At 47.5% G+C, this 27354-nt stretch overlaps 1 protein-coding gene across 7 annotated transcripts in view; it reads right to left on the reverse strand.

The window, feature by feature from the left end:
* The window catches only part of DCUN1D3 (defective in cullin neddylation 1 domain containing 3), a 137712-nt gene that overhangs the window by 53389 nt on the left and 56969 nt on the right, over positions 1-27354 (reverse strand). For all 7 annotated transcript variants that reach the window (XM_069647658.1, XM_069647659.1, XM_069647661.1 and 4 more), the window contains one exon: positions 1154-1682. In XM_069647658.1, the coding sequence (XP_069503759.1) occupies positions 1154-1584 (431 nt within the window). In that variant the 5' untranslated portion in view covers positions 1585-1682. The remainder of the gene's footprint in view (positions 1-1153; positions 1683-27354) is intronic.

The raw sequence follows: 27354 nt of genomic DNA on the forward strand, positions 1-27354 counted from the left end.
GCCAAGAAGGCCCAAATAGCCTAGCTCAGAATCATGACCCTTTGAAAAATTGAACACTTCATCCCACCGCAGGATTTCTGCACCGTAGTGCAGGCCATAGTGGTCTTGCACATTGATGGGGGAAATGATCTCCTGACAGGGTTCCCGGATGCTCATTTGGCTCCCGTAAAAGCAGTCCACCATGCTGCAGCACGTCTTCTTACCCGAGTAGACAAATTTGACCTCATCACCCCCATCCTTCGCAAATTGCATTGGCTTCATCTCCAGGCCAGGATAATGTTCAAGACTGATCTACAAAGCAGTCATGAGTTGCACACCAGCATATCTGGTGGCACACTGTCCTTGCACATCAAACCGGCTTGAATCGCAACTCATATGCAAAAAAAACACCATCATCACTGAAAATACTATGCCAGACTTCTCTCTACCGAGTCATAAAATCTCCTCCTCCCTTTTTCTCTCTGTCCCTTGTTATTGGCTGTTTTAAGGGAATGAACTAGTGTAAGAGTGGACACACAATGAACGGAATAAAAACGGAACAAACAGAAAATGGATAACTTGAATAGGGGAGAGGGAAGACAGAACAGCGTGAAGTCATGTTGGGTACTTTTAATGGACTTTTACAAATATATAGCCGCTGCAAACTAACAGAAATGGGAAGGAAGTGCCAAGAAAGAAAAGAGGAACAATTTTCCACAAAACATTAAAATTAAAACCACAAAGCAAAATAAAAGGAAGGAGGGCTTAAAACAAACAGGCAGTGTGGATTGCAAGAAAACATCAAATGCTAGAAAAAAGGGATGAAAGAACAATACTGATCTTGGAATAAAAGAATTGGATGCTCACTTTTGATAGCTAAAATAAGGGGAAAACCACTGCTGATGAATAGTATGCATGTTTAGTTCCAAGAATATAGAAAACAGAAGTTTAAAATGTTAGAACTTCACGAGAAAAGTAGAACAAAGGAAAACAATCAATCAGTTTACTATTTTGCTGCTAAAAAATATATACAAAGCTAAACTAAGCATGAGGGCAGGAGTATCTCGCCTTGATTGGAGAGATTTTTGTAGTTTGAACCATAATAATTAAACCATAAAGCATGTATAACTAGAATGATGCACACATTGCGAAGATTTCAAACATAAAAATGTACCTTGTAAACTTGCACATGGTTGCAGCCTGGAATTTCCAAGCCAGAACTAGCACTTTAAATTCTGTTGGGTCCACACAGAGGTCATTGCAAAAATGTTCCATGCCTTCTTCCAGGATGGCATCTTCCCGTTCATCCTTGTACCTCCTAAATAATTCCTCAATTCGTTGCAAAGAGGACTCCTCCGCTCCCATGCCGGGATCCTTTTTCTTTGTGTCACCAGAGGGGGCTGGAGGTTGCGTAGGTTCTATTGGTGTATCCATTTTCTTTGTTCCGTTAACCAAAATGTCTCCAGAAGCTTTTCCACATGAAAATGAGGGTTCCTCTTTGTTGCTTGCATTTCTTTTGCTTTGTGATTTGCTGCTTTCTCGGTTGCCATTTTTACTGCCCAGTGTAGAAGAAGGATTCTTGCATTTAGTGACACACTGGCCCATGTTGTAGTAAGCCCGTCGTTAGAGGACCCCTTTTTGGATCAGACACCCTGTCCAGTGATTTTTCTTATGTCTCTGCATGCCATTAGTAGATGATGAACCTGTTATAAGACACCAAGTTAACAGATAATCAGGCTGCCGAATTCCAATGAAAAGCTAAAACTACTACAGCTGAATTTCTATGGGCGGAGATGAAAGGACGTAAAAGGAAACTTTATGAATCTAGAAATAGCAGGGTGGCTAAACTGATGACTTTCAGATTGTGTTTAAATCCGATTTCCTTTAAATCACATTTTTCAGATTTAATGGCTTTTTGAGGAAAATAATGTTCCTAAAAGTTGATTTAAAATTAAACAAATGGGAAAATTACCTCTCCAGTTCATATCCTTATATAAATCCTCTATACCTGGTTCAAGTCTTCTCAGCTGAAGACGAGTTGGCTCTGACATGGTAATTCAGAAATCACCCCTCTTGATTACCAAACAAACCTATTTGATTTGCAATTTTGTGCCAAGTGATACAATATAACCAGAGGTTACGTGCACCCAAGACGTAAAATGGGCAACAATACAGTATTTTGTGTACTACTAAAGTAATACTTGAGTGAGATGAATGTCTGTAAAATGTAATGTGTAGCTAAATGAAAGTACACGAGAAAAGCTCTGAAATCAGTTTACAGTGCAAGGCTCTCTAAAGCTGGGTGCAGTCTGTGCTCGCCATATATTTTATTAAATATATTTTATTATTATTTACAATAAACTCATCAGTGCAATACAATGTTACATGCTAATATCACTGCTCTACATATCTAATAATGAAAACGTAGCCCCCACGCATCCCCAATACACATCTAATATCAACCTATGATTTGTGCCATTCCATCATTAGGTAATCTGCCAGTCCAATCAATTCAAATGCCTTGTTACCCGTTATCGCATCCACAAGAATACCAACTACTGTGGTTCACATGGGAGTCTGACATCCGAGGAGTATAGCAAACCCACCAGTAATATCGCCCATTACCTCCTATTTGACATATTCACATTTGTATACATCAATTCCAAACATGGAATAAGTTGAAAGACAAAGATGCGGAAACGATGGGGCATCAGGCGACAGTTGGGAGGAAAAATCACCGGATCATGAGCCTGAGCCTAGTCACATGGACGACATCTCCACCTGGTGTACCTGCAATTGGTGCAAAGTCTTGCCTACTGAAGAGGAGAACTGCTGTTGCCGAGAAAACTCTGGATGCTTGGACTACATATCGGAAGATGAGACACTGCAGCTATGCGTTACCCACCTGCATGACTTCAGGGCAGCATGCCTCACAAGGTCCGTCTTGAGGATTATGATGGTGCTTATGCACAAACTTCGCGCAACAGTTCGCCCTCAATAACTTTGATCTATCACTGCCAAATAAATGTAGTCTGGCAACTCAATACATCTCTTGCGATTTAGGGAAATCATACTGGTCATCTTATGGGTCTTTCACTTACAACCATGAAACAATATTTCTCTGTCCTCCAAACGTTATAGATTGCATGGGTGTTCACTTTTGTAATGTGTCTACACTTTAAAGCCCAAGTCAATTGATCCATGAAGTCACATTTGTACTGGCAACTATGCCATAGGATACAAGACTGCATTTTCAACTAAGGTTTGTACACTGATCATGTTAATTTAAATACAGTTTGTATGTTTCTCTTCCACAGGTGGTACAGGCTGGAGGCCTATTGTGCGTTTACATGGTGGCTTCATGGGAGGCTTGGATACCGCATTCAATACCCGCCTGTGTCGTTGATGCCATTCGAGCCAAATTCACCAGTGACAGCGGTCGGTACAGGGGATTTTCCCACACTGTACTGCAACCCAAAGTATACAATTTGTAGTACATTTGTGCCATCAACATCAGCAAAAAAATACAAATCATCTTTTATGAATAGTTGTTTCAATTTTTCATTGAATCAAGGACCCGCTCACTTGTCCTGGCAGGGCTGGTGGGGTGGGAACGGCCAAGGTGCCAAACAACATGTACACTTCAAAAGGTATCTTCTGCACAGGGGTCATTGCTCGCATGGCCTCCCTAGACCCTGTGTCTCCGGGCAGGCTCCCATGAAGCAGGCCGCGCCCCTGCAATCCACATAAGTGTGTCTCCCTTCAGCAGTGTTCCGTACCTTGTCTGCAAGCCTCTTGCCCATCCATCCTGCCTCCACTATCAATGACAGTTCGCACCTGTGTCCCTGCCCTCCCAATGGGGCTGGCAGGGTGGGAACGGCCAAGGTGCCAAACACTATGTACACTTCAAAAGTTATCTTCCGCACAGGGGCCATTGTACACATGGCCTCCCCAGACCCAGTGTCTCCGGGCAAGCTCCCATGAAGCAGGCCGCGCCCCTGCAATCCACATAAGTGCGTCTCCATTCAGCAGTGCTCTGGCCCTTTTCTGCATCACATACACACCCACTTTTCTAATTCTTCATTAACCCGTTGATAGTTATCCTGAGGACATCTGTGAGCACGGGAAGTCAACTCGGGATCGTGCTACCTGTTCACCTGCTACTAACTACCCTGCTTGCCGAATCCAATTGGTTGTTAGTCAAGGTAAGGGCAGGTTACCTAATCAGCTCTTTCAGATCTCAGAATTTCTATCCATTTTGAACGAGTGTACCTAGTAGTGTAATGTTCATTCATCTCAATGACTTTACCATGGTCTACTGTTTAAAGTTTTGTGATCTTGATATATAGCAAATTTCGCCAGTGTCAATAGTGATAGAATAGCATCTTTCTCGAACCAGGTCTATATAAAAGTTTGATATAATACCATCAATCGCATGTATTCTGTAGAATTGTTTTGTAATTATATGTGTACTTTTTTATACAGATTTTCCAAGAATGCCTGCATGTATGGTTTTCGGTTGTGGTTCTAGGGAGCCATGTCAAAATGATGGGCACTATCATGCATACATTCCTGACGAATATCGATTTAATAAGAGAATGGGTTCGACGTTGTGGATTTCCAGTGGACGAGCTTGAAAGTAGAGTCGTGGCTGTCTTGGAAGACAAGAGGGCCAATCGATTCTGCATCTGCAGCCTGCACTTTACCCCGGATATGTACGACCAATCGCAGTACACAAAAAAGCATGGACTCAGAACGTCACGTAAATTGCTTCCCAATGCAACTCCAACTCTATTTGTGCACACGCTGCCTCAGGCGAGTCCCGGATGATGAATTGCATATTTACCATATTGTATTACTTTGGAACTATACCACATTTTACTACACATCTGTCCCTGGTGTACGGAGCATTATAGAAAGTAATTATGACCATAGAAAACAATGCCATGGTGCCCTTCAAAAGAAGCATAATCTTTTCATAATGGCGCGCTTGACATGTCTTTTCTTTTTTTTTTTTTTTTTTTTTTTTTAGGAGAGCATACTGACTAGAGCACAGACCCTCGCAAGTGACGACAACACTGACACGTCCAGTATACCAATAGTGAGCCCCACAGATTTGCAGGAGATCATATTATTATCAAGAGTTGGATCTTCCCACATGTCTAATGCAAATAAAATTTTCCCTTTTGCGACTTTGTGACAATGCACTGAAAATGAAGGAGGAAGAAACTGCATCCATTTCTTTTCGTGAGACAACAACTTCTAGCGCCTACCAGGTATTTTTCTTTTTACTTTTCAATTACGAGAATGCATTATGCTTTCAATTTCAAATAATATGAAATTGTTTATGTATCCGGTCGGTTGTTTACTCTACGTGTCATTGAAGTTTTTCTATTTATATGCTCCATTGTCTGCATCCCATGGTCTCTGTTCCATTTCGCGGTTTTCATCCATACTGAAACAAGTACTGTGTTACAGGGGGATGCTGGTACCTCCACTACAATCACATCATCCTTTGGAGCTGGTCCAGAGTATGAGTTATGCGTACTGACAGTTCAAGAATTAAAGAAAGTAAATCCTACATATAATACTATCAGACAGTGACATTCATAAAAACGTGCATTCTTTCATACTTTTATCATGTTAGTCCCAACATTATCAATTCTCCCTAATGCTGAATATGTTGCAAAATGTTTGAGGGCAACATTAGAATCATTATGTTTGGCACAGTGACCTCCGATAGAGTACACTTGCCATCAATCAGGTGAAAATCGAAATGTATATTTTGACTAAATGGCGTACACCGTTTACGAGGTTATGTATGTAAGGGATGTGTGTGATGAAAGATTTTAATTTAAAAAATGCTTGATTCTTTTTTTTTAAATCAATGTTCTATTCAAGGAATGTGTACAAGGTCACGAATTAGAAGAGGAGGCACATGGATCAGAGGTGGTGGACCATCTTGCTGGTGCAGTCGTTACAGAGAGGACCACGGTTTCACAGAAAATCAAGAAAACAAGGGTAAATAAACTTTTTTTTCCATTTTCGCGAAGTGTTTTGGGCTGGTGTTTTCTCCTTAACATGTTTTTTTATTTAAAGTGCCATCTAGTGTATGTGTGATTCACATTGAACATGTCTTTACAACCCATCACCTAGAGGCACAGAAGGAAAAGTATAAAGACAGCCAACAAATGAAACCAAAGATGCAGCTTGCCAGGCAGATTTCACCATGGAGCAACTACTTGAGACGCATCGTTGTCCAGTCAATAAGCAGACTGGAGATGCGTATGTCCAATGGCCAGAAAAAGAATTGAATGTGACCGGTGAAGCCAGCAAAATATTGTTGGACCATTGCTACAATGGGAGAGCTCTAAAAGATGAAACTGAATATAAAGGAAGAATCATTGCAAATCCCCCAGGACCACTTGACAATCTACACCAGCAAAAAAAGGTCCACTCAAACATTTGTTGTTGACGGTTTCTCCAATTTGTGTGCAAATAACACCAGCTGAACTAACACAGACTGAAGCTTCAACACAATTGTCCGATGAACTTGCCAAAGATCTCGACTTCAGTTAGCCTAGTTCGCTCGAAATGTCCACCACAGTTGAGGCACAATCATGCAGGACGATTCGTTAATAATGGAGCATAAATACATTGTATTCGACAGCTGCCTGGTAGAGATTATACTGATGCTGAAATGTGTACAACCAGCGAGGGGCAAAATATGCAGGGAGCCATTGGCGATTGTGACTCGTGTAGTACAAGGCACTAACCTGTAAATCCAAGCCACCTGTGCCCACCTCCATATATTTTCATGGTTCACTCAACCGAGCTGGGCAAAGTGTCAGCTGGAAATCTACTGTGTTCAGCAGCTCTACTTTTCAGTGGCTCTACTTTTAGTAAATTGCCCAGTTTCTGTGAATTTGTGAGACTTCAGTTCCTTGCTAAAACGCAGTACTACAAATATCAAAGAATTTTTTTTTTTAAACCTTTATTTTTTTGACTTGACAACACACAACCAAACCAATATACTTACAGCATGGCAGTGAATTACATTACACAATGCAACTTTTACAATACAGTGCTGGCATTTCGAGTGCATTCAAAGGGTTGAGGACCAGGTAACGTCTTCGGTATACGACTAAGAGTCACAGTTCATGGGACTGCATTATTTGGGGGGGAAAAGGTGGGGGTAGAGGATTCAGTGTCAGAGTTTGAGGTAATGGTGAACATATAACTACGGAACGTCCGCCAAATATCCCTTGGTCGCACCCCAGGACTCCTCAGTATTGTGTGCCCATGTGACCGTGCTGAGCCACTGTGCATGCGTGGGTACTCTAGGCCGAAGCCAGTTCATCAAAATGCAGCGCACCGCCAGCACCATGCAAAGTCCAGCCAGTTTCCATGAATCACGACCAAGTTGGGGGAAGTTGTGGAAGAGGCAACACATTGAGGACGGGTCTATAGTATGAAATTAAGGCGTCACCTCACTTATCTGCGCTACCAACGGAGGTCTGACTAAGACTGGTTTCAAAAGTCACAATTAGGTATGCCTATAATAAATCTCCAAAATAATCCAAGTTGGCGAATAACTGCTTTTGATAAAAAGATTTTTAATGTTGCATAAACACAAAGACGCCACGCCAACACGTGTTTCAACCCTAATTTGGCCTTCTTCAGGGCGTAAAGTAGATATAGCTGCAATTAAGACAGTGTAAAATATACTGTTATTTCACCAAGAAAGTAATGGACTATATTCCTGCAACTGCTGTCTTGTTTGTATTTGAAACTGCTAATTGCAACTGAGTTTTCATAAGAAGTGATTCCATCCGCCGTTCTTTTTTTTTTTTAATAACACATTTTATTGGTGTTTTTAGGAAAAAACAAGGTTAAACAAATAAACAACGTAAACAATCAATACATGCGCATTGCCGGAGAGGGTTACTGGCTGTTTCAGATGTTGTACACATATGTTTGCAAAGGAAAAAAGGGGGGGGGGACAGCTTTAGTTGAGCCCGCAGGCAGCGTCCAGTTGTTTTATAATCCTCATTGGGCATCTTCCCATTTCCTCCACACTTTCAGGGCTTTTGCCGGGCATCCTCTGGCCGCGTATACTCTGTATTCCGTTGCGACACAGATATCCACATCCGTTCTCCATTGTTCATAGCTCGGTATTTGGTCCGAGCCCCATTTTTGAGCAATGTTCCTTTTCAAAAGTGCGGTGGTGGTGAACAAGAGCAGTTTTTCATATCTAGATAGGTCAATTTCATCATCTATCCCCAATAGTAGTAGCTTAGGGTTTCTGGGAACTGTTTTCCCCATAACTCTAGAGAGTTCCGCACAGCATGCCTCCCAAAGTGGTTGTATATGTGTGCAATCCCATATGATGTGGAAAAAGGTACCCTCTTCCGTTTTGCATCGCAGGCAGTTCGGATCATCTATTCTTCCCCATCTGTGTAGGGCCACCCTGGGATAGTATACTCTGTGTAATATCTTTAATTGAACCAATCTAAGCCTTGATGAAATCGCTATCTCCCTAGGGAACATCAATGTCATGACCCATTCCTCCGGCAGTATGGCCCCCACGTCCGATTCCCACTTGGTCCGCAGTGACAGTAGATCTGGTGTGCCAAAGGAACTTATGGCACTATATAGAACCGATGTCACTCTCCGGGTAATTGGTTCCGGGAGTAGATTTCTCTCAATGGGGGTGAAGTCCGGTAGGGGGCTCACTTCGGGGAGGATGTTTCGTAGTGCGTGTTGTAGTTGAGCATAGTGGTAATGTTCGGTTTGGGGAAGTCCAAGTCGGAGAGCCAGCTCTGCAAAAGGGACCATGGTGTTATCTTTCACAACGTCTCCCAAGATGGGCGGACCTTGCCGGGACCAGTTCGGCCACCTGGGGAGCGTGTATACACCTGGAAGGTTCTTGTTGTTCCACAGAGGTTGGGCCTGCGATAGTTTGTCGCCCCATCCCACGAACTTGTGTGCGTCTGTCCAGATTTGTGTTAGCTGTGCGCGCATGTTGGGAGTAGCCGCGCGGTCTCTTTTCTTATAAAGGTACAGCATGATGGGTTTTCCAGGAGTGTCCGACTCTAGAGATTTGTTGTGTGGTGCATCGGTGTCGCCGTGTAGTTGGTCATTCACTTTCATCAATTGACTGGCCCAATAGTATGTTTGCATTCGGGGTAGTCCTATTCCGCCCTCCCATATGGATCTTTGGAGTGTAGCTAGGGCTATGCGTGGATGACCGTTATTCCACAGCAGTCTGCGGAGTGTCTGGTCTATTTTCCTAAATATGTTTGAAGGGATGTGTAATGGGGCATTTTGTAATATGTAGAGTAGGCGGGGTAGGGTCATCATTTTGAAGAGTGCAGCTCTACCCAGTAGTGTCAGCGGGAGGGATGACCAGTGACGGGCATCCTCTGCAAATCTTGTCATGACTGGGTACAGGTTTCTGGGCACATAATCAGTCAGCTTATTTGTTATTAGAATACCTAGGTATTTGAATTGTTCCCTTTCTACCCGGTAGGGACATTGGGGCGGGATCGAGTCTCCCTCTTGCTTGAGTGGGAATAAGGTGGATTTGTCCCAGTTTACTTTCAGGCCACTGAAGGAGCCGTATTTCTGCAGTAAATCAGTCACTATGGGGCAGGATCTGACCGGGTCTTGTAAGTAAACCAATAAGTCGTCCGCGTATAGGGACACCTTATCTTCCCAGGCTTCAGACCATCTAAATCCCTTCCATGTTTCGTTTGTTCTTAACAGTATAGCGAGTGGTTCAATCGCTATTGCGAATATCATGGCCGACAGTGGGCATCCTTGTCTGGTTCCTGTGCCGATTTCAAAGGGGCCTGACACGTGACCATTCACTTTCGTGACTGCTAGCGGGGATTTGTACAATAATTTAACCCAGCTCATAAACTGGGGCCCGAATCCCATCCTTTGCATTATCTCCCAGATCGCATCCCACCTGATAGAGTCAAAGGCCTTCTCGAAGTCTACGGCCAACAGGGCCAACGGGTCTCGGATGGTGGTCGCATTCTCCATCGCCATGAATAATCGATGTATATTCATCCGCGTGGATCTCTGCGGCATAAAACCACACTGATCCGGGTGGATCAAGGAGGGTATAACTTGCTGCAATCTATTGGCTAAGGTTTTCGCTAGAATTTTGGTTTCTGTATTGATAAGGGAAATGGGCCTATACGAACTGCAGCACTCTGGGGGTTTGTCCGCTTTGGGTATGACCACTATGGTGGCCTGTCTCAGGTCTTGTGGGAGGGACCCTTTGTTTCGGGAGGTTTCATACATTTTCAGCAAGTGTGGTGTAATTACGCTCGTGCCTATTTTCTTCCATACCTCGACCGGAAGGCCGTTGGGTCCCGGGGCTTTCCCGGGTTGAAGGTCGGCTATGGCTGCAGACAATTCATTCTCCGATATGTCGGTTTCTAGCAGGGCTCTTTGTTCAGGTGTCAGGGAGGGAAGGGTGATTCCCGAGATGGGTGTAGTGTCAATGGGGGAGATTGGCGGTCCATAGAGTTCCTTGTAGTAGCTTGCGAACTCTTCCGCTATGTCACGGTCCGCTGTCACTAGTGTATTCCCCTGTGTTCTGATCGCTCTAACATGTCGGAGCCCCTCGTCACGCCTCTCCAGCCACGCCAACATTTTGCCTGCCTTATCCCCGGTTTCGTACACTCTGGTCCGCATCGCTGTGTGTGCCTGTTTGGCATTGTCCAGGGCGACGTTTTGAAACTGTTTTTGTGCTAGCTGTAATTCGCGATGGGATTCTGGGAGGTCTTGGGATAGATGAGCTACCTCTGCCTCTTGTACTCGCTTTTCGGCCGCCCGGATCGCCGCGGCGTGTTTTTTCCTATGGGCTGCGATCTGGGATATGAGTTCCCCTCTCAGTACGGGTTTGTATGCCTCCCACAATGTTACAGGGCTATCCACTGAGGTTGTGTTCAGTTCAAAGTATGATTCTGTTCCTTTTTTGATATGTTCGACTAGGTCGGGGAAGCCCAGATAATAATTGTTTAGCCTCCACGTGGGTGGGGGAATCGGCCTGTGTGTATTGAGCACCATTACGAGCGGGGAGTGGTCCGATATACCTCTGGGTAGGAGGTGTGCATCGGTTGCTAGATGTAATTCGGAGATCGGGAGAAAAAAGTAATCAAGTCTAGATAATGAGGCGTGTGCTCCGGAGAGGAAAGAGTATTCTCTCGTGCCAGGATGCAAATGTCTCCACACATCTTTCAGGCCTATTGCGTCGGCGAACGTGGCTAGTTTGGTATGCGTAGCTGGATTTCTCGAGCGGATGTGTGTTCGGTCAAGTTCTGGGTGCATGACCTCGTTGAAATCTCCCCCCACCACCATCAAGCTCGAGGAGTCCGCCGCCAACATTGGCGTTATATCTTCAAGTAGTGCAGTGAGTAAGGTAGGTGGTGCATATACGGCTAGCATGGATATAGGCCGCTCCCAAAGAGTCGCGGTTATGTGAACGAATCTACCTCCTGGGTCCTGTGTGACGGATGAGAGGGTCAGTGGAAGTCGTTTGTGCACGAGGATCAGCACCCCCCTAGCTCCCATGGAGAAACCTGAGTGTATCGCGATGCGGTAATTAGTTCGCTTGAAGAGGTTGCAGTTTGTGCCCGCCAGGTGCGTTTCGGTTAGGAAGGCTACATCGGGCGTATAACGGTTCAAATATTGGAGTACAAGGCGTCTCTTGATACTGCTGCCTAGCCCATTCACATTCCAGGTCATTATCTTAATAGACCTGTTCTTGCTTTCAGCGGTGTGGTCAGTCATGGTGGTCGGGAATCGGACATGCCGGGTAATGTTGTGTGTATCTCCGGGCATTGCCCCTTATCCGCCCCCCTGGAACCCGACCCCAGCCTATTGCGCGCATTGATCTTAGAGCAGCAAACCAAACAAATAAACTCTGTCCTAAACACAAACTCCCTCGTACCCTCCCCATACTCCACCCCAACTGGAAGTACCTGTCGCCCCAACATTAGGCCGAGCCTGACAAGGGTCTGCTCGGACCGAACAAACAATCAATACATTCGATATAACTTCTTTGCGATTCTGTCGCCGTTGCTCGGCGCTGGTCCTATTACCTTTGTTGAGGGGGGGGGCCCCCGCTCGAGCCGCCATTTCTTCAATGTGGGGGGGGGGAAAAGCTCTGACAGTGCATTGCTATCAGCATGTGTCCGCACACTTCAGTCGGCTTCTCTTGGTGGTAGTCCATCCTGGCCTTGTAGTGGTTGTGCATTCGGGGATCTGTCCGGGCGCGGTCTATTTCGTTCACGTTCCCTTCTATTTGTGGGGCCCCAATCTCCCTCCAGGTTATTTTCTGCCCAATTCCATGCATCCTTTGGGTCATTAAAGTGCACGGTTGTGCCATTATGGTAAATTTTCAGCTGTGCCGGGAACAGGAGACCATATTTGATGTTTTGGGTCTGTAGCTTCTTCTTAAGCTGGTCAAATGATTGGCGTGCTCTTTGTACTTCCCGTGTGAAATCCGGGAAGAAAGCGATTTTCGCGCCGTTGTAGGTCGTGGCTCCCTTGGATCTGGCCATTTGCAGTATCGCGTCGCGATCTCTGTAATTTAGGATTTTGGCAATCACAGTGCGGGGTGGGGCCCCAGGCGTTGGTCTGCCTGTTGGGACTCGATGTGCACGTTCAATGGAGAAAAGTTTCGAAAAATTCTTTGGGGCGTATAGGTCCATGAGTAGTTGTTCAAGGAATAGTTCCATGGAGGGGCCTTCACTTTTCTCAGGTAATCCCAGGATTCGTATATTGTTCCGTCTAGAGCGCCCCTCTCCTTCCTCCACCCGTTCCTCTAGAGTCTTAACACGTTGCAGTACTCTGGTCATCTGTTGATGGATGTTTCGGAGGCCATCTTCCGTGTTGGATATGCGGGTTTCCGCCTCTCCCGTGCGGGACGTGAGTTTCTGCAAGTCATGGCGTAGGAGGGACACTTCTGTGCTGATGCCGTCCATTTTAATCTCCATAGCGGTTCTGGAGTTGGCTATGGCGTTCATAATGTCTTTGAGAGAGGGTTCGGGTTCCTCATCTTCAGTAATTGCCGATCTTTCCTGTGTCGGCTCCGTGGCCAGTGTGGGCACCGCGTATTGTTCCATTTTGCTTTGCGTCGTGCCTCTCCTGCTCTTGTCCTTGCCCATGACCGTTGCAGTCACAACTTCGATGAGGATCCGCCTTGATGATTCTAGTAGCGTTGTGCGTGGGCCGGGGCACGGATTTAACTCTCGATCTAATCACAAGCGATTTTCTGGGAGCGGGCAAGCGGGAAAGCTGCTCGCAACCACTGCCTCCCGCCCACCCTGCTCCTCACCGTTTCGCGTGCCCAATCACGTGCCTCTCCGTCGCTGTCTGTCGCCCCTTGTTCTGAGTTGGCGGGCGCTCAACGCGGAGCGGAGCGGAGCGCGTACGGTTGGTCACTGCCTTCCCATCAACCGTTCGCTCCTCCTGTATGGCGCTGTTCTTCGTGCCGGATGTCAGTGGCGCACTATCCCAAGTCACTGTCGGCCATCTTGGATCGAGTTCGGCGGGTGCCACGCTCTATCACCTTCCACCGCAGTTATCTTCGCCTCCGGCCTCCGTTTTGTTACGGGAGCAACTGCAATGTGTCGTGTCGTCTGTCGGCCAACTTTTCGTAATTTTGCAGGAGTGTCGCAAGTCAAATTCCCCCAGGATTTGGCAGGATGTGTTGGCGGCACCGGGAGCTCAGCGAGCACGCGTCTACATCGGTCGCTCGTTGGCCACGCCCCTCCATCCGCCGTTCTTAATTGGTTGCTCGAGGTGAGATGAGTTTTCAAAAATCATGGTGGTCTAAATCAAGTGGTTCAATTTGATGACTCATTGTCAGCTTTAGTAACTAATTTAACGCTTGAATGTGTACGAAGCTGCAGTTTGCTGGAGACTCCGCCGTGTGTCTGAGCAGCGCCTTATGGCTTAATGCACAGTGGCTCTACTTTACGCCCTGAAGACGGCCCAGTTAGGCTTGAAACACGCGTTAGCGTGGCGTCTTTGTGTTTATGCAACATTAAAAATCTTTTTATCAAAAGCAGTTATTCGCCAACTTGGATTATTTTGGAGATTTATTATAGGCATACCTAATTGTGACTTTTGAAACCAGTCTTAGTCAGACCTCAGTTGGTAGCGTAGATAAGTGAGGTGACGCCTTAATTTTGTTCTCATTTTTGGGAGGGTTTGCTGAGAAATGACCCTCCTGTCCTTGCTACTGACGCATACCAAGTATACATTCATGCACACTTCTATCATGAATATATTAGGAATTTGAGAGACCATCTTTTTAGTGCACACCACCAAGAATAGGATAATTTCTCAGTTTTTTTGCTTGTGGGTCTATAGTATGGTCTAGTATAGCAAAAGTTGTGGAGCATACTTCGGACCAGAATTGCGTCAGCCGCGGGCAGAGCCAAATCATACGAATGTAGGGGGCTTGATCCGCACCACGCTTAGGACAGCTGAGCGAGAGGTTACTAAACATATGGTGTAGTCTTCCTTGAAGTGTGATGGTATCTATGTAACACTTTGAATTGTATTAATTTGAACCGTGAGTTATATGATACGTTGCGAGCGCACATCCAGGACCAGCGTTCATCAGTGATCTGAACTCCAAGGTCTTCTTCCCACCTATGCCTTAGTTTAGTAAAGGATGGGGCCGCTTTGGTCTGCAATAGGGTATAAAGTCGTGATACTTTCCCCTTAAAGGAATCAAAAGAAGCACAGCTCTGCTATTATTGGTTTGTCAGGTGGTATTGTAGGGAAGTTGGGGTATCTGGCTTTGAGAGTTTTCCAGAGAGAGGAGTATTGCAGCCATGCTGACGGCTTTCGTTTGAGGGATCAGCCCATTCGAGGACGTTGCCCTGTTCATAGACATCGCAAAGAGTTAAGAAGCCCTCATCTGCCCAGTCTGGGTCAACCGGGACGGGTTTGAGAATAAGGGAACCAATTACTCGATCACTGACCGTTAGTTTCTCTAGCCGGACATTGGGGGGCGGTGGGGAGGGGGGGGGGGGTCGGTGGTGTTAAACCAGTGTGAGGGGAAATTGGGACTGGGATACCAACCAATACCTGGCGAAGTCGGGGGCGCCAAACCCGCCTAGCTCCATAGGGGTGGTCAGTGTTGTAAATTTGAGTCGGACTGCGGCAGAGTGCCATAGGAAGGAGTTGGTTATGCAGCGTAGCGACCAGAAGAAGTCATCGCCTGGCCATAGAGGGAGATTTGTAAATCGCTAAAGGAGTTGAGGCAGTGTAACGCTCACCTGACTCCCATGGAGGCACTGGTCTAGTCTGGGTTGCTGTGGCCTCTTCGAGCGTGATGCGCAGAACTCGGAACACCGACTGAACAGGACCCTCAAATCTTGCTTGGCTGGCCCGTAGGAATATCCTTCTGCAGATGAGAAAGGGGATTCACAGTCTGCAGAATAGTGTGCTTGCTCCCCCCTTCCCCCCTTCATTCTTCTCTAACTTCCTCCGAAATCCCCGGTTGAAGCTCACCTTATGGTTTGAAAGGATGAACTCTCCATCCTGCTTCTGGTGCAGGGGCGCGTGCTTGTATAGTTACTTCACTGGTTTTCAGAATGGCGCTGGCAAAATCCACTTGACTTTTCCGAGCGGAACGCCGCAAGTATGAAGATTACAAAAGTTCAAATGTTGAGCCTCCTTTTCTGTTGCCTTCCTAACCTGTGATCTGTCCTTTATTTCAGGTGCAGAATGAAGGCGATGCGTTGATGGATTGAATTGCCGATGGTAAACTCAGGTGAGTTAGCGATGGGGGCGATCCCTCTTAATGTCTTTATATTCCCCCAGTAATGTCTTTTGTCCTTTCCCCTTAGGGGCCGGGGTGCGGTACCTGCCAACGAAGCTGCGCTGACCCGAAATGAGGAATGGTCCACCAACAGAAGACCGGTAAGTGTTATGGCGGAAAATTAGGCTTCCCTCATATGTTCCTTCTGCTCACCTTTTGTCTCTTCTTCTCTCCCCTAGGCGCAGAGATGTGGCGACCGGTGCAGACAGTCGCAGTGGAGCCAGAAGAACTCCCGAGGACAGGTGAGTGAAGCGCGGCGCTGCAGCGAGCAACGCGGTGCTTTTAAATGAAAGTCTTTTCTCAGGAACGCTGGCGTGAAGGTTCCGGATGCAGGTAAGAAGTTTGATAAAATTCTTGGTTTTCACCTTTCTCTTCTCTTCTTTCCTTACAGGTGTTCCAGGATCGAGGCGGGCGTGGCTGGAGACCAGATGCAGGAGCAGACAAGGTGAGCGTTCAGCTGCTTGGATGCAGAACAACGCGAAGCGTGAGCTATTGTCTGGGCGTGGCTTAAATAGCCCCCCCAAAGTAGTTCCAGGTAAGTATCCTTCCCTGGCCACGCCCGAGTGGCAAAATAGTCCCAATGAAAAAATAGTCCCTTTCAGGTCTCAGGGAGGCATGAATCTTGCAGCATGGTCTGCATCAGGTAAGTGCACAAAACACCTTCCTTTATGAGCCTGGCGCCTATGGCGCCAGGACTGATGTCCAACATGAGCCTGGCGCCAGGACAGAGTCCAAAGAGCCCCTATAAGGGGCCGCTGGGCTTTTACCTGGGGGCATGATGCCTGCTCCCGGGTGTGCTGGGCCTGGCCTGGTGCTCCGGGGGTAGGCATCATGACAGGCAGTGCCACCATCTTAAGTAAGCCTATCCAAGCCGCTAATGACATGGGAAGTCTAGCCCAACTATTAATTTTTGAGGCCAGATTTCTGGAGGTAATTACGGTAGTTCTCACGTAGCTTCACCGTTTGTCGGGAGACCACCACCCCGAGGTAAGTAATATTGGATTGGGACGAAGTGAAACCGCTTAGGTCCGAAGGCGGTTGCGTGCAGTCCGTAAGGGGGGGGGGGGAATAGGACAGACTTGGAACAATTAACCTTTAGCCCAGATAGGTTTGCAAAATGGACCACGTCCTCCAGGATTGGAGCAAGGTTGACTTCTCGGGAGCGAATATACAGGGCATCGTCGGCATACAAAGAAACAATATCAGCCTGGCCCGCTGTATGCAAGCCTCTACGAGAGTTTGACTGGCGCATCATATCGACAAATGGTTCTATGGCTACAGCGAATATTAGTAGGGATAAAGGACAGCCCTGTCGTGTTCCTCTGGCTATTTGGAAGGGGGAGGAACACCTATCCTCCATGCAGACCCTGGCCGATGGGGCGGTGTATAGCAACTTAATCCATTTGCGGAAATTGGGACCAAATGTACACTTCTCTAAGACTCGCCACAGATACTCCCACAACACCGAATCGAATGCCTTCTGCATATCTTGGGTAGCCGCTACCACATGCACCCCTGGATCGATCTGATTGATCACATTAAAGAGTCTCCTCAGGTTCAAAGAAGTGGATCTGCCCGGGACGAATACCGCTTGATCAGGATGAATGATGTGGGGCATAAATGAGGCTAGTCAGGTGGCCAGTAGTTTGGCATATATTTTGATGTCGCAGTTAATTAGTGAAAGGGGGCGGTATGAACCGCATTGGGTGGGAGTTTTGCCAGTTTTAAGAAGGACTGTTATCATTGCCTCTCGGAGTGTGGGGGTGTAACGCTCACCTGATTCCCACGGAGGCGCAGGTCTGGCTTCGAGTGCTGATGCTCCTTCAATGGTGAAGCGCAGGACTCTGAAGATGGACAGGAAGGGCCCTCTACTCTGGCTTCTCCGGCTCGCAGGAATATTCCCCTGTGCGTGAAAAGGGAGTATTACCTACTGACTGAGTTATGCTCAAGCCTCCCACTTTCTTCCAACCCTCCACGATACCCTTCCACGATTCCCCGTGAAGTCTCACCTTAGGGTCTGAAAGGACGAGCTCTCCATCCTGCTTCTGACGCAGGAGCGCGTTGAACCCAGTTACTTCACTGGATTGAGGTTGGACTGGAGTTCAGGTAAGCTTGATTATACTGGTAAGGCGTGTAAAAGTTCTGTTGCAAGTTCAAAAGTTCAAGCTTTAAATAATAATGTTCATTGTCTTTTTTCAGGTGATGAATGAAGATTCCTTTGGAGACTTCTTGCAACAAAGCGCTGATGTTGATGTCTTTTCCTCATAGGGGCCGGGGTTCGGAATGCCAGAAATATGGCGCCGACCCGAAGTGAAACGTGCAGTTCCAGTAAAGATCTGGTAAGTCCTAGATGAGCGCTCAGGTGATGTTTTTGCATTCGCTCATCTAATGTCTGTCTTTTTTCCCCATAGGGGCCGGGGTCCTGCTTGGAAGCAGCAAGACCCGAAATGAAATGGGAATGACCCAACAGGTAAGTCTTAGAAGGAAACTGGGCTTTTCCTATTCCCTTCCTTCTCTCACCTCTTATTCTTGTCTTTCTCTCTAGGCTCTGGGAAGTGGCTGTGTGTCCGGATGATCGCTGCTGAAGATGGAGGAACCCAGGAAAGGTGAGTGAAATGCAGCGCTGCAGCGATCGTAACGAAATGCTTTTAGAAATGATGTCTTCCCTTTCAGGATCGTCGGTGAGGTCTCCGTGGTGCAGATTAGCTGGTAGGTCTCTTGTCTCCCTTTGCAGGTGACCCAGGATGCTGACCGGCGTGGCTGAAGTCCAGATGCAGGAGCCGACACGGTGAGCGTCCAGCTGCGAGGAGCAGAACAACGCGAAGCGTGAGTTGCTGATCGGGCGTGGTTTAAATAGCTTTGGAAGAAGTTCCAAGTGTGTATCCTTCCTCCGATTAGGTATGTATCCTTCCCCGACCACACCAGGGTGGAAAGTAGTCCCACAGGTAAAGTAGTTCCTATTCAGGCCTCAAGAGGGCCTGCATGTGGCAGCATGGTCTGCATCAGGTAAGTGCACATTAAAACACTTGAACACATGTCTAGCTTTATGAGCCTGGCGCCTAAGGCGCCAGGACAGAGGTCCAACATGAGCCTGGCGCCTAAGGCGCCAGGACTGCGTCCAAAGGGCCCCAGCTTGGGCCCGCTGGCACTCCCCTGGGGGAAATGATGCCTGCCTCTGGGGTTGCTGGGTCGGACCTGGCTCTTTGAAGGTAGGCATCATGACAGGGGGGGAGAATACCCCTTTCACACGCCTCCTCCCACAGGGCCAGTAAATGTGGGACCAGGAGAGATTTGAATCGTTTATAGAAGTCGATGGGGAGGCCATCTGGGCCAGGAGCTTTGCCAGATGCCAACGATTCAATGGCCTCCATGAGTTCTTCAGGATTGAACGGTCTCTCCAGAGAAACACTGGCCTTGGTAGAAAGGACCGAGAGAGGGAGGCCCTCTAAATAGGAGTCAATTTCTGATGTCTGGGGGCCCACAACTTTGGAGTATAGGGAGGTGTAGAATGATAGAAATTCTGAGTTAATGTCCTGTGGTGAAGTGGCCAGTGTTCCATCGGGTCTCTTTATTGCTGGTATGTTGGGAGCGCTAAACTCCCGGCAAATCAACCTAGCGAGCAAACTGCCCGGGCGTTCTCGCTTGCCATACTTCCTAACCGAGTGAGGGCTAAGAACTTGACTTCTCGTTCGGCTAGGCTACTGAATGTGTCTAGTTCTGACCCTAGTTGTGCCAATGTTTCAGGAGATTGATCCAGGGCATATTGGGCCTCAAGGGTTGCTAGTGTCGACTCACTACTAGTGATATCCGAGCAGATTTTTTTCAGGATACCACACCCCTTGGAAATATCAATGCCTCTGATGTACGCTTTAAAGGATTCCCACAAGGTGGCCTGTGATGCCATTGAATTAGTGTCAACCTCAAAGAATTCCTTGATGGAAGACTCAATATCAGCTGTGAAGACCTGATCTAGAAGGGCATGAGGCCTCATTCTCCACTGTCTCGTTTTATCGTAGTCTTGACCCCAGTTCAATGAGATAATCACTGGTGAGTGATCGGATAAAGTTCTAGGGAGGATCGATAGGTGGGCTAGGGACCGGACCAATATGGTCTGATATAAGCCACCCATCTATCCTAGAATGTGAATCATGGACTGAGGAATTGTAGGAGTAAGTGTGGGAGTCAGGGTACATGAGGCGCCAGGTATCCACGATCGCCAAGCGAGGGAGCGTTCTTAGAATAGTGTAGGCTTCCTTGGATAATTGGCGAGCCTGATCTGTCTAGGTTGACATCTAGTATAGTATTAAAATCGCCACCCCATATTATCGGAACCAGGGGGTAACTTTCCAATACCGAAGCCAGGTGCAAGTAGAAATCTGGGTCGTCGATGTTCGGGCCATAGATATTTAATACGGCCGCCTCCTGATTTTGCAGTCTGCCCAGAACTAGTACATATCTCCCCTGTGGGTCTATCCGTGAATGACAGCATGTGAACTTAAGACTTGTGTATCAGAGTTAGGACACCTCGACTTTGGGTAGAGTAATTGGTGAAGTACCTCTGAGGCCCCCATTGTTTAGCAAACTTCTCGCATTGTTCAGAGCAGGCATGGGTCTCTTGTAGGCATAGGATTTTAATGCTGTGGCGTTCCGCATACTATTATATCTGTCTCATCTTTTTGTGGTTACCTAGCCCTCTTACATTCCAGCTCATGAAAGTTAAACTACTATCCGCCATTTGTGTAGGGACGTTGGTTGACTTCCGGTCTCCAGAATGGTAGAACCCAATTCAAGTCTGGCTGGGGCGGGTACATCGCATTATCCGTAAACCCATGATATGATATTGCGGTATGTGTGGCATCTCTTGTGGTTGTCAAGTCCTTTTTAATATAACTCCCAAACCCCCCTCCACCCACATCCCTCCCCCAGACAGAGGAATGATAACCCAACATGACCATAACAACAACAAACTCATTGGCATTAGCGCCTGGGGGCCCGTTAGATGGCCTGGCGGTGACATACCGGACTGGGGAACATTTAAGGAGATTTTCAAGACCGCACACTTAACAGTATGATTAGTATAGGCTACATAAACTGAGGATCAGCAGTTCCGTGGAATAACAAGATCAAACTGTTAATGCATTTACATATAACATGGCCTCAACTGTGCATGAGAACAATGATGGGCCCGTTTCCAGGGAAGAATTTGGTGCATAATGATCGAGCCATAGCGGTGTCATAGCAGTGGTGAAGGATCAGCCAGGGAAGCGTTCATCTATGAATTTTGAGGCCTCCTTGGGGATCGTGAAAAAGTATGTCCGATTGGAGTGTTCTATTCTTAGTTTGGTGGGAAATAACAGTATTTTACCCCTAGATCCCGGTGCCTTTTTTTTTTTAAAACTGCAACAAAGGTTTTGCATTCCTGCTGGACCGCCACAGAGAAATCCGGGTACAGATGGATCCTTGCCACCCCCATTCGAAGCTCCCCCTTGATTCTTGCCGCTCTCAGGAGAACATCTCGGTCGCGAAAACTTAAAATTCTGGCTATGATGGGGCATGGAGGTGCGCCAGGCTTAGGTTTAGCAGTCAAGGAACGATGGGTTCTTTCCACCGCGAACTGTAGGGAGAGTTTCGGTGAGTCTAGCACTGACAGCAACATGTGTTCCACAAAGTCCTCCATGGGCTCATTGATATTGTCCTCAGGTACACCAACGTTCATTCGTGGACAGAAAACCAACATTATCACCAATGTGCACATGGTCGATTATCAGAAGAACAGGAACGCAAGAAGAAGTAGTTGGTTCCATCTTCACCTCCACACAAAGCTCTTGAGAAGATCGTGTTTGATAAAACGCTTTCAAGAGACCTGAAGGGACTCACATAATTCTGTCACACCAGAGATTTGGAGATGTTCCACAATATGTGCCTAAAGTACAGGCCCAAAAGGTTGCATTTCGGCATAGACAGTATGTAATATCGAACATTACTAGCGGCATTAGCGCAGAATGAGAACTGCAGGAAACTGGGAGCGGTTGGCTACGCTGCCCACTAAGGTCATGAAAATAGGTGGAGAATATCGCTCGGAAAACTAATGTCAGCTTCAGGGGCGGGGATACGATTTAGTGCTGCAGGGGCACTTGAACTTAGGGCGATGGATAAACGGATAGGATTTGCACAAGATAGACGCGCCACGCCGCGCTGCCAGATTTCGCATGTGTAAAAGTGCGGAAAACTATGGTAAGGTGCATAGGAAATGTTTTTACGATCGTTCACAGTTCGCTTAAAATCACATGCCCGAACGCTCGGGACAATAACATTTTTGAGCGCACTATTCCTTAATAAGGCTACCGTGAAAGCTTACTAGCCCCTTTGCTGTTTGTTGTCAGATGTGTAGGCACTGCCCCCATTGATCATAGTCCCCGGATTGGGTCATCTTTCTTATCTCCAGAAGGACAAAGTGCCAGTCTGGGTCAGTTTGGTAACCCAGCATCCCAAAGTATCCAAAGTCGTTCTGGTAAGGTGTCTAAACACATGAGTAGAATACAGCAGGGTTAAGGGGAAATTAAAGAGGACAGTTGCTCATCAAGCTGAGAATAACCCGTTTCTTCCCAGACTCCACCTAGGTGGGCGCTACTGCAAGCAATGTATTGTGATTCAGAGCTCATTCAGCTAGAGCAGCAATAGCGTTGAAAGCCTTTTTAGGTAAGAGCCAGATAGGAAGATATGAAAGCGGCCGACTGGTCAGAAGAATCAGTTTTCAGAGAATTCTGAGACCAATTGATCAACCAGCGCCATTGTTGGCAAGTAAGCCTTCAACAAGCATAGTGCTCAACTCTGGTCTTGACAAAGAATCTCGATTTTCCAAGATCGAGAGAATGTTACGAATGTGGAGAACTTCCTGCTGCACTTCGTGGGTCCGGGCAAACTGATTTAGACATTTTGTTTCTGTGCACAGTGGTTCTTGTAGTTGTAGTGTGCATTTTTTTTTTATTACTGGTGTTCCATATCTGGCTATTCTGCAGAAGTTGTCAGTGGGGATGGTCCAGGTTTTGTGTTGTCTAGGCCAGTGGTCTGCAACCTTGGGCTAAATCTGCCATGATTCCTCACCTTTGACTATTCTGGCTAGTGATGATGGGAATTACAGTCAAGAACATTTGGCGCGCCAAATGTAGCAGACACTTGGTCTAGACAAAGTTGGAAGGATGCACCTGGCTCAGCCCGCATTCTTGATGGGGAGCATTTCACAGGTTTGGAATTCAGCTGCTAGGCCCTCCTAGTGAACGATTGATGTTGAGATCACAGAAGGCTCAATTATAGCATTCAACCCTGTAACCTAGGTCTAAATTCAAACTCTCTTGCGCATGGTTCAATGTTTAAACACGTACATTCTGACCACTTGCACGGCTTGTAACAAGCATCTTTTTAAAAAAAAGTAACCCCCCCCACTCCCCCACGTGAAGGTAGTACGAGAAAACCAGAAGTAGCCTGGGTAACAGGACCAGCGTCCTACGGATAACCCTCCCAGTCCAGTCTCCATGCCGACGAGGCCATATAGACCAAATTGCCCATTCCTCAGGTAGGGTTCCAGGGGGTGGGTGGAGATCTCACCTCAAAACCAGGCTGAACGGGGGATTCCTGCGTAGCAGGGGACCCCGGGTTCCCTCTCCCCGGCTGTCCGAGGAGATATAGCGTATACGCATCCCACATCCGACCATCGCCCCGACAGTTCCCTCTCAACACTCCCCATCTAGTCTCCATATCGTTGCAATACAATATATCCTTTGACCATTGGGCAATTGTCGGACTCAGCTTTCTTCCCCACCCCTTGCCACCCGACATTTCGCCAGAATTGAGAAGACCTATCAATTTCCTAGTCCCCTTGGGTATCTGCTCCGTGTACCCCAATAAGGCCAGTACGGGATCTGGTGCAAGCTGTTGCCCCGCAATATCTCCAATCACCACAAATACATGCTGCCAGAATTGCACCAGCTCCACACAATCCCAAGCCACATGGAGAAAACCAGCTGTCTGTTGTCCGCATCCGACAGGCCTCCGACCTCTGAGGAAAGTAATCTTTTAGCTGGGCCGGGAGTAATAACATTGATGCAAAAACTTAAAGTGGATCAACTTAAAGTTAGAGTTAACCGCCCCCTCTATCTCCACGTGCATGTGCTCTGCCGCCATCCCATACCAGTTCCTGAGGTAACTGCCCTGCGCCACCATATAGTATAACTCAAAATCTGGCAGCGCAAGACCCCCCTCCCGAACCAGCGCTGTAAGCTTCCCACAGGAAACCCGAGCCTTTTTGCCCGCCCATATGAAGTGCGCTATCGAACGAAGATCCCGGAAGTATTTTTGAGGTACTTTTATAGGCACATTTAGAAACACATACAAACATTTGGGAAGAATAGTCATCTTGACAACCGAGATCCTACCGTATAAGTTAAGTGGGAGTGAGGTCCAACCCAACATCGCCCGTTTAGCCGATTCTAGTGCCTCCACGTAATTCGCAGCATACACCACCCCCTCTTCTCTCGCCACGGTGACCCCCAGGTATCGAGTGCTTCGTAGATCCCACTGGAATCCCCAAATATCCCAAAATTGAGATGCCCCACCCGTCAATGGGAAGATAACAGACTTACTGGCATTTATTCTAAGCCCCGAAAGTTCTCCAAATCACTGAAGATCCAGCATAATCGGGTCTAGGTTCATTTCCAGATGGCGAACGAACAGGACCATATCATCTGCATACAACGATATTACCACATTATGAGTATGCAGCTGAACTCCCCGGTGTAGATGAAACTCCCTAACCCTTTCAGCCCAAGGCTCTATCGCCAGGGCGAATAACAGGGGGGACAACGGACAGCCCTGATGTGTCCCCCGCTCGAGCGGTAATACCCCAGTGGTCTGCCCATTCACTCTCACCCTAGCCACCGGGTTGGTATATAGAAGTGACACCAAGGAGATAAAAAAAGTTGCCCAAGCCCATCCTACGCAAAACTGTGAATAAAAACGACCATTCAACAGAATCAAATGCCTTGGTGGCATCCAATAGGACCGCCACCACCGGGTCGTCCGCTGGCAACGCTGCATCAGACCAAACATCCTCCGCAGCCCGAACAAGGTCGACCAACTCGGAATGAACCCTGCCTGATCGGCCCTCGCCAAGATTGGCATCAGAGGTGCCAGCCGCATCGCTACGATTTTCGCCAAGATATTATCGAGATTGATAAGCGAAATCGGGCAGTAAGATGAGCAGTCAACTTCCGGCTTCCCCGGCTTCAGCAATACGACCAGTACAGCTTCCCTAAGAGAATCTGGTAATTGGCCCTTGGACACCACCCCCTGATACATTCGTAGTAAATATGGTGCCAGTGTTTCAGCATAACACTTATAAAATTCGGCTGTAAAGCCGTCAGGGCCCGGGGATTTCCCACCCGGCAATGACTTAATAGCTTCCATCACCTCATCCACCTCATCCAGCGTCACCTATTCAACCACTCCCTTTGCTCCTCTGAAACCAATACAGCCCCACATCGTCAAGAAAAGCCTCCATATCCGCCTGTGCCACCGCCAATTGGGACGAGTACAACTGGCCATAAAATTCCTGGAATTCATGAACTATTCCCTCATCCCCACAATAATCAACTCCCCTCATCTGTAATCACTGTCACCCTGTTCTCCCGGGTCACCCAGCCGAGTGGCTCTCGTGAGCGTCTGCCCCGAGGCTTGCCCTTCTCCATACTTCCGAGGGGCTATCCTATCCCACATATATTTAACCTCCCGCTGAGCAAGGGCATGAAACTCCTGCAATTTCCGCTTAATATTTCCCTGCTGAATTTTAGTCGGAACGGGGGCCCTCTCCTGCAAGACCCGCATTTCCTCCTCCGTATCAGCCAGATCATTCCGTAACTTCTTCAGAATCCCCAATTCCTTGGCTATACATTCACCCCTAATCACACACTTGAATCCTTCCCATAGGATGCCAGCGGGCGGACGACACTGACCCATCATTGACCTCAAAATATACATCTATAGCCTTCGCCAGTTCCTCCCTAAAGACCCCATCTGTAAGTGCCTCACTCTTAAACCTCCAGTGAGGCTTCACCTTATCTCGGCCTTCTAAACGGATAGATAAAAGAACAGGAGCATGGTCCGATAGAGTGTGGGCCAGAATACCTACCCCCATGGACCGACCTATAATTGCACGGCACACCTGGAAATAGTCTAGTCGAGCCGCCGAACCATGCGGCGCAGAGTAGTGCATAAATTGACTCACCCCAGGATTTCTCACCCTCCAAATATCTTCAACATCCCACACTGGGAACATGCCCCGAATTCCGGTGGAGGTCTTACTACCTAGACGCACTGCCTACCCTATCCAGAGGAAATGTCCAAAACCGAGTTAAAATCTCCTGCCCACATAATTTCCCCTTCGGGAAGTACCCCCAATTGCCTCTCTACCCAGTCAAGAGACTATTGTGTCCTGGTTGGGACCATAGTAGTATATTAGTGTATATAGCTTCCCCTGGATAACCCCATGTACCACCAAGACCCTACCTTCTTGATCCTTCAGAACTTTGATCAGTAGGAACCCCACCGATCTATGCACCAAAATGCACACACCCCTGGAATAAGGAGAATAAGAAGAGAAATACCTATGGCACCCCCAGCCAAAATTAGATTCAGTAGCCGCCGTCAGGTGGGTCTCCTGAAGAAAGGCCACCCCCACCCTATGCCGTTCCAGATATTGCAAAACTTTCCGACATTTAGGCAAGCTATTAAGGCCCCTGACATTCCAGGTCATAAAATTCACTGTCGCCATTCGAAGGTGTTTGAGCACATACCCTCCCGTCCCCACTTAACCCCACAGGCTTCCAAACCCTCTGTGTGTACCACCAAATCCCCCCACCCTCCCTCCCGCCCCCCCGCATTCTACCGACAACCCCCCCACTTGTCGGTGATTATCCCTCCAACCACACCCCACCCAACCCCCCCCTACCAACCCCAACATGAGAACTCCCCCACCCAAAATGGAGACCCCAACATTCCAGCTCCCCAACTACCATAAGCTTATATGCAAACCGCTTTCGCTCAAGGGGCGACTACGAGCCCAACCCTCCATTGCACAACTCCAGGATAATTGTCTCTACACGTAGGTTTATCACCAACTACCAAGGACAGCTGCGACATCAAGAACTCCTTCCATGTTTGAGTGGAGTCAGTCATCATTCATCCGTGGTCTGGGAGACCCAGGCAGCATATCGAGAAAGGAGGAGGCCTCCTCCGGAGTTTGGAAAAACATCGACTTTCCGTCATGTACAACTCGCAACCTGGCCGGAAATAGCATTGCATATTTCAGACCTCTTTCTCTCAATCTTTTCTTGACTTCCAGAAATGTTCTTCTGGCAGCTTGAACCCTTTCAGAAAAGTCTGGGAAGAATATGATTACATCCCCTTTATAAGACAAGGTACCTTTCTCTCTGGCTTTCCTGAGCGCCGTATCCCTATCCCGA

The sequence above is a fragment of the Ambystoma mexicanum genome, chromosome 2q (assembly GCF_040938575.1).
Source record: "Ambystoma mexicanum isolate Mex_15411 chromosome 2q, UKY_AmexF1_1, whole genome shotgun sequence".
NCBI classification, from domain to species: Eukaryota; Metazoa; Chordata; class Amphibia; order Caudata; family Ambystomatidae; genus Ambystoma; species Ambystoma mexicanum.